The sequence below is a fragment of the Amphiura filiformis genome, chromosome 7 (assembly GCF_039555335.1).
Source record: "Amphiura filiformis chromosome 7, Afil_fr2py, whole genome shotgun sequence".
Classification (NCBI taxonomy): Eukaryota; Metazoa; Echinodermata; class Ophiuroidea; order Amphilepidida; family Amphiuridae; genus Amphiura; species Amphiura filiformis.
Genome location: NC_092634.1, coordinates 63,142,753 through 63,157,868, shown reverse-complemented (window position 1 = coordinate 63,157,868; position 15,116 = coordinate 63,142,753). Strand labels below are relative to the sequence as shown.

The window sequence follows — 15,116 nt, the reverse complement described above, 5'->3', positions numbered from 1 at the left end:
AGAATGGCTAAACTGTTGAATGATGGGAAATCCAAAATGAGCTATTCCAGTTGAAATCCATACACCCCCTATGGAAGACATGACCTTAATCACTCACACAGGGAGTGTGAATTTCAAATGAGGTTACCCTGGATTGGTGACTTCATTTGAAAGTTACATACACCTCCTGTGTGGGAGATTAAGGTTACAGGGGGTTTATGGATTTCAACTGGAATAGCCAAATCGTCTTCAATGGGGGGTCCTGGAGGGTGATTTTGTTCTCAAATGGAATAACCCATCATAAAGAAGATGAATAAAGAGTTACAACTTAGGCCTAAATTTTTTTTTGATTGTCGTAACGCTCAGTTAGATCTCACGAACTTGCAGTTCAAATTCCAAGATCTAACTTAGTCTAATGTTAGTCATGAGCGGTCTTTCATTCCATCTACAGCCCGCACATGGAATGCACTCCCGCCTCACATTCCTGGAATTGTGAAACGGAACAGCTTCAAAAAGGAGGTTAATAGCTATCTAGGCGCCAACCCGTCAGCTTTATCGTAACGATAACAGCTAGCTGTTAATGCCTTGATATGTCTTGACATTTTTTTAAAAAATTTTGTTTATTTTTTAAAATTTTTTTTTTGTTTTTTGCTAAAAAAGTCTAGGGTCTGACCTATTTTTAGAGTTGATTGGGGTTATGCCATTCACACATGTTTTTAGGCCTTAACGCTATAGCGATTTTGTCTTTTTCAGAGAGTCGTGGGCACGGACTGTGTGGTGCAAGCTCAGCAATTTGATTTTGAATTTGACCTCAATCCTTTACACAACACGACCAAAGATTACGTGGTAAACACACCATATTTTGACTACCAGATTAACGTCTGTGGACCGCTTGTTAGTGGAGAAGGAGTATGCGCTAGCAGCGAGAATGAACATGTAGCAGCCTGCCAGATGAAAGGCGACGAGGTTGTGGCTCAGGCTGGTATGTGATATGCGGGTGGAAGGATTTCACTCATATGTGTACATCCATATCAAAACGATGCACTGGTCGGCTGCTATATGTGTCTCATTTCGCATAATAGGTGGGAATAAATACCAGACTCAGCTCAAGTGGAGGTCACTTAAAATAATCACCAAGTCACATGGTTAAGGAATGTTCTCTGTATTCCTAAACCATGTGACTTGGGATGATTTGAAGTGACCTGCACTTGAGATAAGTCTGGTATTTATTCCTAGCTAATATGTGAAATGAGACACATGTAGCAGCCGACAAGTGCATCGTTTTGATATGGATGTACACATATTTATAATACATTGTATATTGAATTTGTTGCATTTAGTGTGGGGTGCATCTGTGTGCCTGCAAAGGATAACACACACAAGACTTTCCTCATTTAAACCATGGACCTACCTGCAAGCGAGCACTGTCCTCGGTTCACGGAGGTCTGCAGTATGTCACAATTGGATACCATTTTAGAGTTATGTCCACTATTTTGCATTAAAAACACTGGCGCGATCGGTAGGCATATTTGTACTGAATCATACGCAGCTATACACACATAAAATGCGCACAGGTACCCTATGAAATTTATGGTCAGGTACCCGGGGTATAAGTATCACCAGGGATCAAGTGGAGTGCAAAATTTGCACTTATCTTTCCTATGATCTCCAAACAATTGTGTGTGTATGTGGCAATGATATTTATTGAAAATATAGACCACTTGACATGTGACGTCATTGCCCGGCAGTATGCGCGCGAATTATGACAATTTCCATTGTTCTTTGTCCTGCAGTGTGCGTTCCCATCGTAGTTTGCTCAGGGCACATGCATCTTAAATTTTCACATTTTTGATATATAACAGTCCTCAAAGTAAATTTTATAAATCTAATGATATATTCTTAAAGTGTATGTAGCTGGTAGGAAAAGCCGACGATCAATTGAAAATTTTGACCTTTCATATTAAAGATATGGATTTTTTTCCCAAAAAGACCAATTTTTTTTTGTGTTTTGGGAACAAAATCAACATAAATCAATACTGAAAGGTCAAAATTTTCAATTGATCGTCGTTTCATCCCACCTACATACACTTTAAGTATAAATCATCAGATTTATAAAGTTTACTTCGAGTACTGTTAAATATAAAAAATATCAATTTTAATCATTTGCCATAAAATGTGTATTACATTGCAATTTCAAAAATCAAAATTATTTGATATCAGAAGGACATTCTTCGTATTCAGAATGCAATTCGATATGTCTGATGTGCTCTAATGTCCCACAATAAATACTGTCCTAACGTTCATACCCCATCCCTTAAACTACAGCTTTGTTTAAAATTGCAAATGAGGTGCCTCATTTACATATTTTTCTTTTTGTTCACTATATAGGGATTGCCAATGGAAACTTAGTGTATGATGAAGGTGTGCTGAGTCTAAACTATACCGATGGTGAGACGTGTCATACGGTATACAAGAGATCCACAGCTATCAATTTCTTTTGTGATGATACTATAACAGGTAATTTAGCTTGCTATAGTGTACTGTAAAGGTAAAACTTGTAGCAGTTAAGTTCGCTCAATCGTTGAGTCGCTAGACACTGATGTGTTAGTGCATGATGGTACAAGTTGAGCGCTACCGGTACAGTGTTATAATTGGATAATCCAATTATAACACTTTAAAATCCACACTACCCCTATGGAAATTCAAATGGAGCTGCCTAATGTGCACGGTTCATTCCATTTGAAATTCATACTCCCCCTGTGGAAGATATTCCCAAAATCTTCCACAGGGGTAGTGTGGATTTTAACTGGAATATCCCAATTCTGTTCTCATGGAAAAATTACACTAGCTTGGAATAGAGGCAGTCAGCGTGATGTCATATGCCACCATCTTGTGGGTACACGCTGTGGTGGTCGTTCAATCTCCATGTGTGAACAGCAAAATCGCCGCGTTGATGCATGATAACAGCTGCGTGGCAAGCTGCGCCCTGTGCGCAGTGTCCGACGCATGAATACGCAGATCATTTGTACCCACAAGATGGTGAAAGGCTGACGGCCTCTATTCCCATGGACAAGGAACTATAATTGTCCCATTCTACCCATACTAAACTTGGCTGATCCTGGCTGTGATGGTTTGTGTAGCTCAATTAGGGTTTGCACTGATCTCAGACTATGCATCACTGGAATGATTTAAGTAAGGTAAAGGTTAAGTTGCATGTCTGTGTTCACAGGGTGGAGTGCCCATCTTTTTTTTTTTTTTGAAGCAATTTGGGGCTAGGTTCCTCCATGTATAATTTTACATTGGGGGACTGCTACTCTTCCTGGACAATGAATCTGTTTACCTTCCCAGCATAAGCTGTTACCCATTTACACCTGGGTGAGGTGTAGCATGTAGGATTATGTGCCTTGTCCAAGGATACAACACATTGGCTGTGATGTGACTCAAACGTGGGACCCTATGATTACAGGTCTGATCGCTTTACCGCTAATTAAAGCCACCATGCTTACAAATAGAACTTATTATACTCTAATTGTCTTACGCTATGGAATAGAATAGAATAGAATAAGACAGTAAAATCACAACTGTCAGTCCGTCCTTCCGTGTGTTACACATTCTCAATCTTGTGTTTATAGTCACTATTAAACAGGAATAAATGTAATAAAGTTGGTATAATTGTGTGATGTTTTTGTTGAAGTTTCTTCAACATAAAAATTATATTGGATTATGTTTTAATTTTGATATCATAATTGTTTTGTTGATTGGTGTTAATGTTTAAAGTTGAAAAACACCGCAAAACTATACCATTGAGTTAGAAACATGCTATATAATTGTTCCTGATTTTTTGTAAAATATAATGCGTATCAATACTTGTTGTATTTCCCCAGGAAATGGTGAGCCAACCTTTATCAATGAAACGGCAGATTGTACCTATCAATTTGAATGGCCTACACCTCTAGCATGCCCGCCATTCAAAGTGATTGAATGCAGCTATAGGAATGATAAAGAACAATATGATCTATCGCCATTGGCTGGGATTGATAATAACTATAAAGTGACTTCTAATAGTGTGGATAGAGGAGTGTTCTATATCAATATGTGACGATCTCTGCTGCACAAGACTGGAGTCCAAGGTGAGGTTAAGTGTGGAAATAAGCTTACACCTCTTGATAGGCTTAAGGGTGGTCTTAACCCTGGAATTATGAAAACTTTTGGGCCTCATAACTGCTAAATTGTATACATTTTTAGAATGGCAAAGGGTTGATGAATTTATCTGTGAGGTCAAATTTGGGCAAAAAATGCTTATTTTGGACAAAATCCCCCCAAAACATTTTTATTGGCGAAAATATTTTTGGACCACGTAACAACAAATTTCTTGAGTAAAACTTTTTTCTAATGGATTTTTAAAACTATATCAAAATATCTAGGACCCATTTTTTAAAATGTTTTTGAATTTTGACCAAGTTAAGCCAAAAATATTTGAAATTTGGGCAAAAATCAGGTTTTTAATGATTTTTGTGTAAATTGAGCATTTTTGACAATTTTTGGTGCAAATTTCTCAAAAAAACCTGGTCCTATATATTTTTATATACTTCTCCTGGCTGTAGCATAATTCCCAGCATGTGATGGTGCAAGCAGTGAATCATGTGATTATATGGCTTCCTTGACATTCCTTTTGAACTGGATTGCTACCATGTCAAGTATGGTAGCTCCATCCCAGTCTTATGACATGATTTTCTGCTGTCCGTAATTAATATTCTTTTCTTGTTAAGGGATCTAGAATGAGCGTTTATTGCATTTCGACAGTATTTTTTGTGGGACATGAGAGCACCTGATCAGACCTATCGAATTGCATTCTGAATACGAAGCATGTCTTTCTGATATCAAATAATTTTCATTTTTTGAAAATCACAATATAATACAAATTTTATGACAAATTATAAAAATTTGATATTTTTATAATTTTTGATATACAGTGTGGGCCAAAAACAACTTTACCCAATTTAAAAGGTTCATATCTCAAAATTAAAAAGTCGGCTGCAAATAGTTTTCACATATTCGTAAAGAACACTTTCATTAGAGTATTTGGTGAAAACACTATCCAAAAATGTACTAAAATAAAAACGTGACGCTATTTTTAAATCAAAGAGTCAAAATTAACTTTGTCCACGCGAAGGCCTACTAGCTGTCGCGTCGCATCTCTTGCAATGGCGAGTTCGATAAAGAATGAGAACCACTCAGTATACGCACAAATTTGTTCAGCAATTTTATATAACAGATGAACACAATCAAATAAATCAAACATGAACAATTTAAATGTCAAGCTATGATATTTCGTCATGATATGCAGCTTTCACGCTGCAAAGAAAACACAATTCTCCTCAAATATGCGCAAAGCAATTGTAACCTCAGACCTGATTTTTTTTTGTCATTACGAAATGTTATCTACAAGAAAGTTTGAAGTTATTGAACTTATTGCGTACGTGGTCGGCAAATTGTTGTTGCGTCGACAACCGACTCTGGGGTTAGCTGCAAGTCCCTTTGAACCGCTGCAATATTTGCAGCTGAACGACCAGTTCTTGGACGTCCGCTCTGTGCTTTGCATCTATTCATCACACTTCCGAGGTTATGAAAGTTGTTCGTATGTAGAGTTATGGTAGGTTTCGTGTGATCTTACGTTCGGGAAGCGAATCCGAAATTGACGCTGCACTACCAAAGAGCTTTCTGTTCTTAATAAAGTATACCTCTGCCATAAAAGTCATCTCTTGTGTTGTGAATTGCCTTAACTTGGCACCTTACAAACCTATTTAGAAATAAGCCACGCAGTCACAAAACGCACGAAGGCCTATTTAAAATTCAAAAATTGCGCCAGATAAAACCTGTAACTTTTATGCTAATTGTTGGTCAAAGACAGGAGTGAAGTTCGAGTACATGACAAGTAAATGGGGGTTAAAATCGATTGTATTTCTTTCATGCATATAAAACAATCATCACTTTTCAAAGATAAGCCAAACGTGTTAACTAATTACATGTATGCCTAACGCATATGTATGCCTTACTCTTAGCAATCGGACAAATCCCATTGAATTACGTGTGGACAAAGTGATTTTTGACCCTCTGACGCAGAACTAGCACCATTTTGTTAATTCAGCTTTCTTTTGCTTTCATTTCTTCATCACATACTCTTAGAAAGATATACATTTAGAATATGTAACATTATCATGAATAGCTCTTCTATAATTCAAGCAACCACCCTCTGAAATTGGGTAAAGTTGTTTTTGGCCCACACTGTATAACAGTCCTCAAAGTTAATTATATAAATCTAATGATATATTCTTAAAGTGTATGTAGCTGGGAGGAAAAGCCGACGGTCAATTGAAAATTTTGACCTTTCATATTGAAGATATGGATTTTTTCCCAAAAAGACCTAATTTTTTTGGTGTTTTGGAAAAAAATCCATATCTTCAATCTGTAAAGGTCAAAATTGTCAATTGATCGTAAACTTTTCATCCCACCTACATACACTTTAAGTATAAATCATCAGATTTATAAAGTTTACTTTAGTACTGTTAAATATCAAAAATATCAATTTTTAATGGTTTGCCATAAAATGTGTATTAAATTGCGAATTTCAAAAAATCAAAATTATTTGATATCAGAAGGACATTCTTCAGTATTCAGAATGCAATTCGATATGTCTGATGTGCTCTAATGTCCCACAATAAATACTGTCCTAACGTTCATACCCCAGCCCTTAACTCGTTCCCAATAACTGCACTGCTGACACAAAACACCCAATAAAAATGTGGACATTGGTGGTTTCATACTACCTCATCCACAGGGCTTGATCATTGTTGCTTGGATACTTGAATGTTACTTTCTATTTTTGGTAGCAAAATTGCCAAATTTTTTTACAGAAAAATCGCAAATATCAGGATATTTTCCGCTTTCAAATATATGATACCCATTGAGAAGAAAAAACTGGTGCAACCTCTGGTTGTGACCAGGATTTCAACCACAAATTGTGATTTTTTTTTAATGTGAATCTGTCATAATATTTGTATTTTATATTTATTCAGGTGAAGCATGTCCGCATAATTCAGCAGCCTGTAGGGAAGTAAAAGAAGGAGAAAAAACAAGGTACAGAACAATTTTTTTATGTCAAGATTAATCTAGGCATTAAGGGCAGAGTAATGGGAGAGAACATGGACCTTTTCGAGCATCATTATTTCTGAATTGTATCTCCAAAGTATATAAAACTATACATTTTTGGAAAGGAAATGAGTCAAGGAATCCCATGGTGACGTCAGATTTTTTCAAAAATCTCGAGAGTTTTGATAAAATCACAAAAATCACTTTTTACCCCAATTTTTTGTGACAACTTAAAAAAAAAAATCAGTTCGAGTAAAAAAAATCAGTTAGCTTTTAATGAAGAAGAGACATGAACTTAGGGAAGGTTTTTTATTTTTAGAAATTCGTCTCTTTTTTGAAATATTGAAAAAACATGTGAAAAAAGCAATTTTGTCATTCTATTCAGCTAAAAATTGCACATAATGGAAAATGAGAAAACCTTCCCTAGACTTTGATGTACTCTAAATGATAGTGCAAAAAGTTTACTTTTTGCTTGCATATTTTTTCGAGTTATCTTGTCACAAAAATCGTGCAATATTGTCAAAAGTGAACTATGAGAAATCGAAAAAAAAAAAAAAAAATGTCAAAATTATGCACAAAATGTCCTTATATTTTAAAGCGGCAAGACTTTCACGCTTGTAAAAGCTGTACATGGTGCATGGTCTTAATATGCATCTTTTGCAACAATGAATTTATAATGTCTGCTTTTAGTCCGCCAAAATTCAACATAATTAAAAAATCTAAGTGGCATTTTGACTGCAAATTTGTGTTTTGTTTACACCGCATTTGCCGGCGTTAAAAACATACCGAATGCGCCTTGACTCCGTTGGACATACGCGCAGAGTTGCCGCGTCACGCGCCGCTGAATCGCGCACGTAATCACAATATTTCGCATTCGCGCATTTCTGACTCATTATTTCCCGCCAATTTACTAAGCTGTCATTTCAAGCAAAAATACGTGTAAATATTAACAAGTTGTATTTTATCAGTTTCAAGTGAAAGAATACATCTTAGTGTTGATAAAAATCAAGAAATCTCAAATTCGGGCGTGGGACGAATGTGTCTTCCATTACTCTGGCCTTAAGAGTAGTTATCTAATTAGGTGACACATGACCCTGACTTGTTGGCTGTTAACCTCCCACTTAAAGAGGAAGCCCGCCAGAACAGTTCTTCTGGGGTGAATCAAACCTGCCTGGTTATCTGATTAATCAGTGACAAGGATATCTCTGATTTTGAAAGGTGCTAATTGATGTTTTAATGTTATTGCATCAATTAGCACCCTGTCAAATCAGAGATAACCTTGTCACTGATTAATTTGATAACCAGGCAGGTTTAATTCACCTCAAAAGAACTGCTCTGGCAGGGTTTCCTCTTTCAAGCTCAGCAAGTCCTGGTTTTTTGAATTCACATGTGTTGGTATTCTAAATGCCTCCTGAGTATGGGAGAAATGATATTCTGTTGGAGACCAAGCTGAACCCTTGGAATTTTTATGGCAAAGTTGTGCGATCTGGTAGAGAGCAGTAGGCGAAGGTCAACCGTATGAAGCTCTGGAAGAAGTTGGCACAAGAGATACGGTGCTTTGCCGTAAAATTCTGTGGGTCTGTGCCACATCACTTCCGTTTGATGATGCAACTCAAGGTCGAGTGAACTCAAGTCCTTGATCCGATTTGTCGTTGATGATTGCTGTCATTGCTGATGTGTACATTTCGATCGCAAATAGTCAGTGGAATCAAAAAGTTTCTAAGTCTGCAGAGTGGAAGTTACTTACTTGATTTACTGTTAAATTATACTGACAAACTTTTTCTGGAATTGAATTTCACTCCAAGTTGGAGTGACCAACATCACTATGTAGCTTCCTTCACAGCCAGTCTCTGTCGTTCATAACAAATGTGAGTCGTGTGCAGTTTGGGCCAGAGACTAGAAATAGCTCGGATGTCGGACCAACAGAATGTGCGGAGGAAAAGAGAGGAAACGCCCCTTGCTCGGTGTCACTGATTATAATACTAATAGGCTATTCCATTTAAAATCCACCCCCTGCGGAAGATTTTGGAAATATCTTCCACAGGGGGAGTATGAATTTGAAATGGAATGAACACATTAGCAGCTCCATTTGAATCTCACTCTCCTTTAATGGAAGATTCAGGTTGAATCTTTCTCAGAGGGTGTATGAGATTCAAATGGAGCTGCTTAATGTGTTCATTCCTTTTGAAATTCATACTCCCCCTGTGGAAGATATTTCCAAAATCTTCCATAGGGGTAGTGTGGATTTTAAATGGAATAGCCCAATATCGCATCTCTAGAGATAGTAATTTTGTTGAACAAGAGACAAAGTTGGATACAGAATCGCTTGAAGCGGATCAGAAAGACCCTTTGGTTAAAAACCCATGTGGAAGTGCTAATGGCATAGGTTAAAAAAAAATAATGCTGTCTCAAAGCCCATGGCAGTTTCAAAAACGAATGCGGAATGCGTTTTTTTTTAAAGATTTTTATTTCATTTTTTTTAAAGACTTTTTTTAAATTTGATTTTGAGTTAAAATGTAATTTTTGAGTGTTCAAAAGTACACAGCATAAAATTGTGGTTGATTTACAGAATTGAAGTACAAATATCAATTGTTTTATGCCTAAACAATGCGAGTATCAAATCTTCAAAATTAGTTATCTTCAAAATATGTCTCTGAGTTTTATGATTTAGGAAATAATGATGTATTAGGAAATAAAAAATGAATTTGCTGTTTCATCTGATATGGACACGCTAAGAAAAACGAACGCGTGCAGCGGCGATTTTTGAGACATAATCTTTTAGCCTAATCCAATGAATTGTGAACAAGTCCGATTGTATCATGTACTTTCCATCCATTATTTCCCTTTTCATGTAGATATGAAAGTCTGGGTGAGGTCAGCCAAGGACCAGTGATGGAGAATAAGCATCTTGTCATCCGTTACGTAGATGGTGACTTGTGTCCTGATGGGACCAGCAAAAAGAGTACAGAAATCAGTATAGAGTGTGATAAGAATGGTGTGGTAAGTACAGAAATCAGTATAGAGTGTGATAAGAATGGTGTGGTAAGTACAGAAATCAGCATAGAGTGTGATAAGAATGGTGTGGTAAGTACAGAAATCAGTATAGAGTGTGATAAGAATGGTGTGGTAAGTACAGAAATCAGCATAGAGTGTGATAAGAATGGTGTGGTAAGTACAGAAATCAGTATAGAGTGTGATAAGAATGGTGTGGTAAGTACAGAAATCAGCATAGAGTGTGATAAGAATGGTGTGGTAAGTACAGAAATCAGTATAGAGTGTGATAAGAATGTGGTAAGTACAGAAATCAGTATAGAGTGTGATAAGAATGGTGTGGTAAGTACACTCAGGATGAAAGTATCAATTTAAAAAAAAAGAAACTATTGTGTTTGCAAGAGCTCAGTAAGTTTGATATTTTTTAAAATGTTGTAGTGTTTTTCATATAAAAACGTATTAGCACTGAACTTTATGTAATGGAACATGTAAATGTTATTAAAATGTTTTGACCAAAACCAAACAAGTTTTTTTTGTGAGACATTTTACTTGTACCAATGTGTGTTGTGATGAAAACAAATCTGAATTTAAACTCATTCGCAATTCTAGGGAGGACTACCACAATTCAGCTATGCAAGCGACGAATGCACATACTACTTCACCTGGTTCTCCAACCTGGCCTGCGACATCTCAAACGACAACGAGGATGTGAACGACGACTGCACCGCCACCAACCCAGCCACGGGTCACATATTTGACCTGAGTTCTTTGAAACACAAAGCGGGTATGAGGTCAAAGGAAAGATGGACATAAGTATACGATTAACGTGTGCCATGCGGTATCTGGGACAAACTGTGTAGGAACCGGCATAGGTAAGTCAAGATTTGTGTGTTTGTATGTTATTAACTCCAGTGATTAAGTGCATTTGTTGGGATCATAAACTAACGAGATACAGACTATCCACAAACAGGCAAAGTCCCTGTGCTTTGTATGCTGTGAATTCTTGCATATTCATGAGGGTCGATCATTCAATCGTACATGTCTTAGGATACTCCAATGATAGTTGGAGAATTAATATATTGTTTTTAGCCGCTTTCGTGCATCATTTTAAGTATTTGCCTCATTGTTTTACGCCAAAAAATAATGATGTCGCCCGTGTTATATGAGGCAATAGATGCATGACAGCGGCTGAAAACAATACCTTTATTCTCATTCTTAAACACTTCAGTTCAAATAAAAATATTAATCATAAGTGTACCAAATTTTAATCAAATTAAATCCTACATTTTACAAAGAATTACTCGGGGCCTAGAATCGATCAGTCCCGTTTCAAATAGCGTATACAAGTATCACTTCCACCCGCACATTCTGTACCGTGTTATATCGTGTTATATCACACTGCGAAGAACCAATAAGATTGCAGGAACTTTCTCAAGTGTTTAAGAACTATGTATAATGGGCTGCTGTAACTATGTAGTTGAAATGTGAAAAAAAAATGTAATTTACATGTATGTTGATCAATCAATCAATCAGTCGGTGTCAATCAATTGATGAATTAAAATATTATGTTCATTTTTACCAGGTTCTTGCCAAGAAAAATTGGCATCTTTCAGCAACAACCCGCATCCCTTCAATGCCGGCAACTTCAACCAACGCCTCAGCTATGACGATCAAATTCTCTCCCTCGTCTACGAAGACGGTACGCCTTGCCACAATTCGAGATTTACTCGTAGCACTGTCATCAATTTTGTGTGTCCTCAAGTAGAGGATAGTCGAGGATCACCAGTGTTTATAGATGAGTCGGATGAGTGCACATACTTCTTCTCATGGCATACATCATTGGCCTGTGAACACTTTGTAAGTTTTAAGGTAGTAATTATATAAAAAACTTGTATGGGCATGAAACTTGGTGGGTACAGTCAACATTTAAAGCCAAATTTTTGAAGGTCATTTCGAGGTCACCAGGGTCATGAAGTCAAATTAGTAAAACTGTCGGATGGGCATGAAACTTGGTGAGTACAGTCAACATTTAAAGCCAAATTTTTGGAAGGTCATTTTGGGGTCACCAGGGGTCATCTGAGGTCAAATTAGTAAAACTGTCGGATGGGCATGAAACTTGGTGGGTACAGTCTACATTTAGAGCCAAATATTTGGAAGGTCGTTTCAGGGGTCACCAGGGGTTATCTGAGGTACAAGTGTACTGACCGTCCAGCCAGGGGGATCGCGTGGTTCAAGAACCGCCTATTTTTTTTTATTGGAATTAGATTTTTGTTTTTGCTGTTAAATTTTTCCCTCAGATCAAAGTGAAATCGCCTTGGATAAATGATTTTGTGTCAAAGTGGAGGCATTGCGGCCGACGCTTTGTGCCGATAATCACGCAACCCGAGAACCACAAAATTCTAGTTGTGTGTATTTTGGCAGGGTTTGAGAGAGGGAGCGTTAGTGATACATATATTTGACATGATCAAGGGGAATGAGTCACATGTCGGCCCTGGTCGAAAATGAGTTTTACACATGTTTCTAAAGAGGACATTTAGAGCTTTCAGAAACTAAAAACCCCATGTTGATACGACTTTTCTTTGGGAAGTTACATCAATTTATCAATCGCTGAAAACAATATAAAACAAAAGAATTTTAACACTTTCTTTGCCAATATCTCAAAATTAATATTAGCGACATCCGACTCATTTCCCTTGATCGTGTCACATATTGTCATCCCAGTAAGGTGATAATGTTGAACAAAGTGCAGCGATGTAAAACCAATTTGCCTTTGCTGAGAAAATGATGATTCCGTTTTTGGTTGTTCGACAAACAAATTAGGCAAAAAAAAATAATTTTTTGTCTTATGGGACTTGAAATTGTAATGAGGTGTGCATTTATTTGTTTTATTTTTTCTAATTCAACAATGCCAATTTTGCATATTTTGTACCTAGTCTCCCAAAATAAATGCAATTATATATCATTGTCTACATCTAGCCATAATTTGAAACACCATATTTGTTTGACCACCGATTTTTGGCCAAAATGTTTGTTTTTCCAATTTTGCAAATCTAATATGCACAGGGAACATGATACAATCTGTTAACTTTGGCCTTATAATAATAAAAAGAAAGTAATCTCCCTTTTCCCAACTCAATCAAGCCCTAGCTACCACCTGGCTCCTGTAAGTATTGTCACTTTCCCTAGCTCCTTTAACCCCCTGAGCACTACCTGCCGATCTAACATTGCCTCTAATTGGTCAATTACATGATATCTTCACTTCAATCACCAATCAGAATGGAGCTTTGCAGATAATCACCCCAATTTTTTGTGGGCATTGTTGATAGGCAAAAAGCTCATGAAATCGCTCAAAAATTTGTGTTTTCCTTCTGAAAATTTTGCGAAATGATATGCAAAAGGGGTGTTTATAAAGTTCGCGGACGAGCATGAGTACCAGTGGATACAGGAAGTGCGGGGCTGGGCTTTAAACTCTCCCCCTTATTTCCCAGCTGCATTTCTATTAAGCAAATTTGATATCAATCCTTCCCATCTTGTTGTTATTATTTTCAGATCCAGTGCACAGTTACCAACGGAAGTCACACCATCGACCTTTCACCTTTAGTGAATTCACAAGGCTACTTCCTAGCGGCGTCACTGGATGACCCGACCCCATTCTATATCAGCCTGTGTCATCCATTAAACCCCATCCCAGGAATCAAGTGTCCTCCCGGTGCTGCCGCTTGTAAGGTTGCTGACAAGAAGCCAATCGTAAGTGCCAAGCTGTGCTTTTGTTTGCTGCGCACAAAAGTATCTGTACACTTAAGGGATGGGGTTTGAACCTTTGGACAGTATTTATTGTGGGGCATTAGAGCACATCAGACATATCGAATTGCATTCTGAATACGAAGAATGTCCTTCTGATATCAAATAATTTTGTTTTTGTTTTAAATTAGCAATGTAATACACATTTTATGGCAAATGATTAAAAATTGATATTTTGATATTTAACAGTACTCGAAGTAAACTTTATAAATCTGATGATTTATACTTAAAGTGTATGTAAGTGGGATGAAAAGCCGATGATCAATTGAAAATTGTGACTTTTCGTATTGAAGATATGGATTTTTTTCCCAAAACACCAAAAAAAATTAGGTCTTTTGGGGAAAAAATCCATATACTTACACTATAAGAATACATCATTTGATTTATAAAATTTACTTCGAGGACTGTTATATATCAAAAATGTGAAAAATATCCAATTTAAATAATTTGTCATAAATTTTGTATTATATCGTGAATTTCAAAAAATGAAAATTATTTGATATCAGAAAGACATTCTCGTATTCAGAACGCAATTCGATATGTCTGATGTGCTCTCATGTCCCACCAAAAATAATGCCCAAACATTCATACCCCACCCCTTAAATCAAAAGCAATATCTTATAGATGCTAATCCTAATTTACCAAATACAGTAGTCAATAGATGGAGAAATTTAGTTTTGCATATTTTGATACCTCATTCAGTACGGTGCGACTTTATTTTCCCAACTTAAACCAATTTGAATGAAAAAAGAGAGCAAAAGAGACAAAATTGTGCATAGACTTTTCTCCCAAAACACACTAATTGTGACCACATCGAGTGAGTGTTGATCTGTCACACTGCATATGAATGGCCCTGAAGGAGGACATACCATAAAAACTTGATAGTTGGCATATGTGCTTACTATCAAGCGCTTTTTAAAGCATGAAATTGCACCAAAGTCCGGCGCTTTACCAACTGAGCTAATGGGGTTGAGATACACATTTGCAGGTTTGCTTGTTCGTATATAACTATATGTGTATCAATGATTTGCTCAAAACCCTTTCCACTTTTATCTAACTATCAAGTTTTTACGGTATCCCAAATTTGTCACTTTTTAAATGCTCTTCTTTTCAATTCAAATTGGTATAACTTAAATTAATAAATTATTATTATTATTATTATTCAAGGTTTATTAAAATGCATATCACAGCCAAAC

General features: G+C 36.7%; 1 protein-coding gene across 1 annotated transcript in view; it reads left to right on the top strand.

The window, feature by feature from the left end:
- LOC140157451 (cation-independent mannose-6-phosphate receptor-like) overlaps nt 1-15,116 on the top strand; it is an 86,376-nt gene that overhangs the window by 45,814 nt on the left and 25,446 nt on the right. The window contains 9 exon segments of the mRNA XM_072180653.1: nt 733-961; nt 2,368-2,496; nt 3,864-4,109; nt 7,056-7,116; nt 9,984-10,128; nt 10,729-10,910; nt 10,912-10,991; nt 11,702-11,976; nt 13,669-13,866. Coding sequence (XP_072036754.1) covers nt 733-961; nt 2,368-2,496; nt 3,864-4,109; nt 7,056-7,116; nt 9,984-10,128; nt 10,729-10,910; nt 10,912-10,991; nt 11,702-11,976; nt 13,669-13,866 — 1,545 coding nt within the window.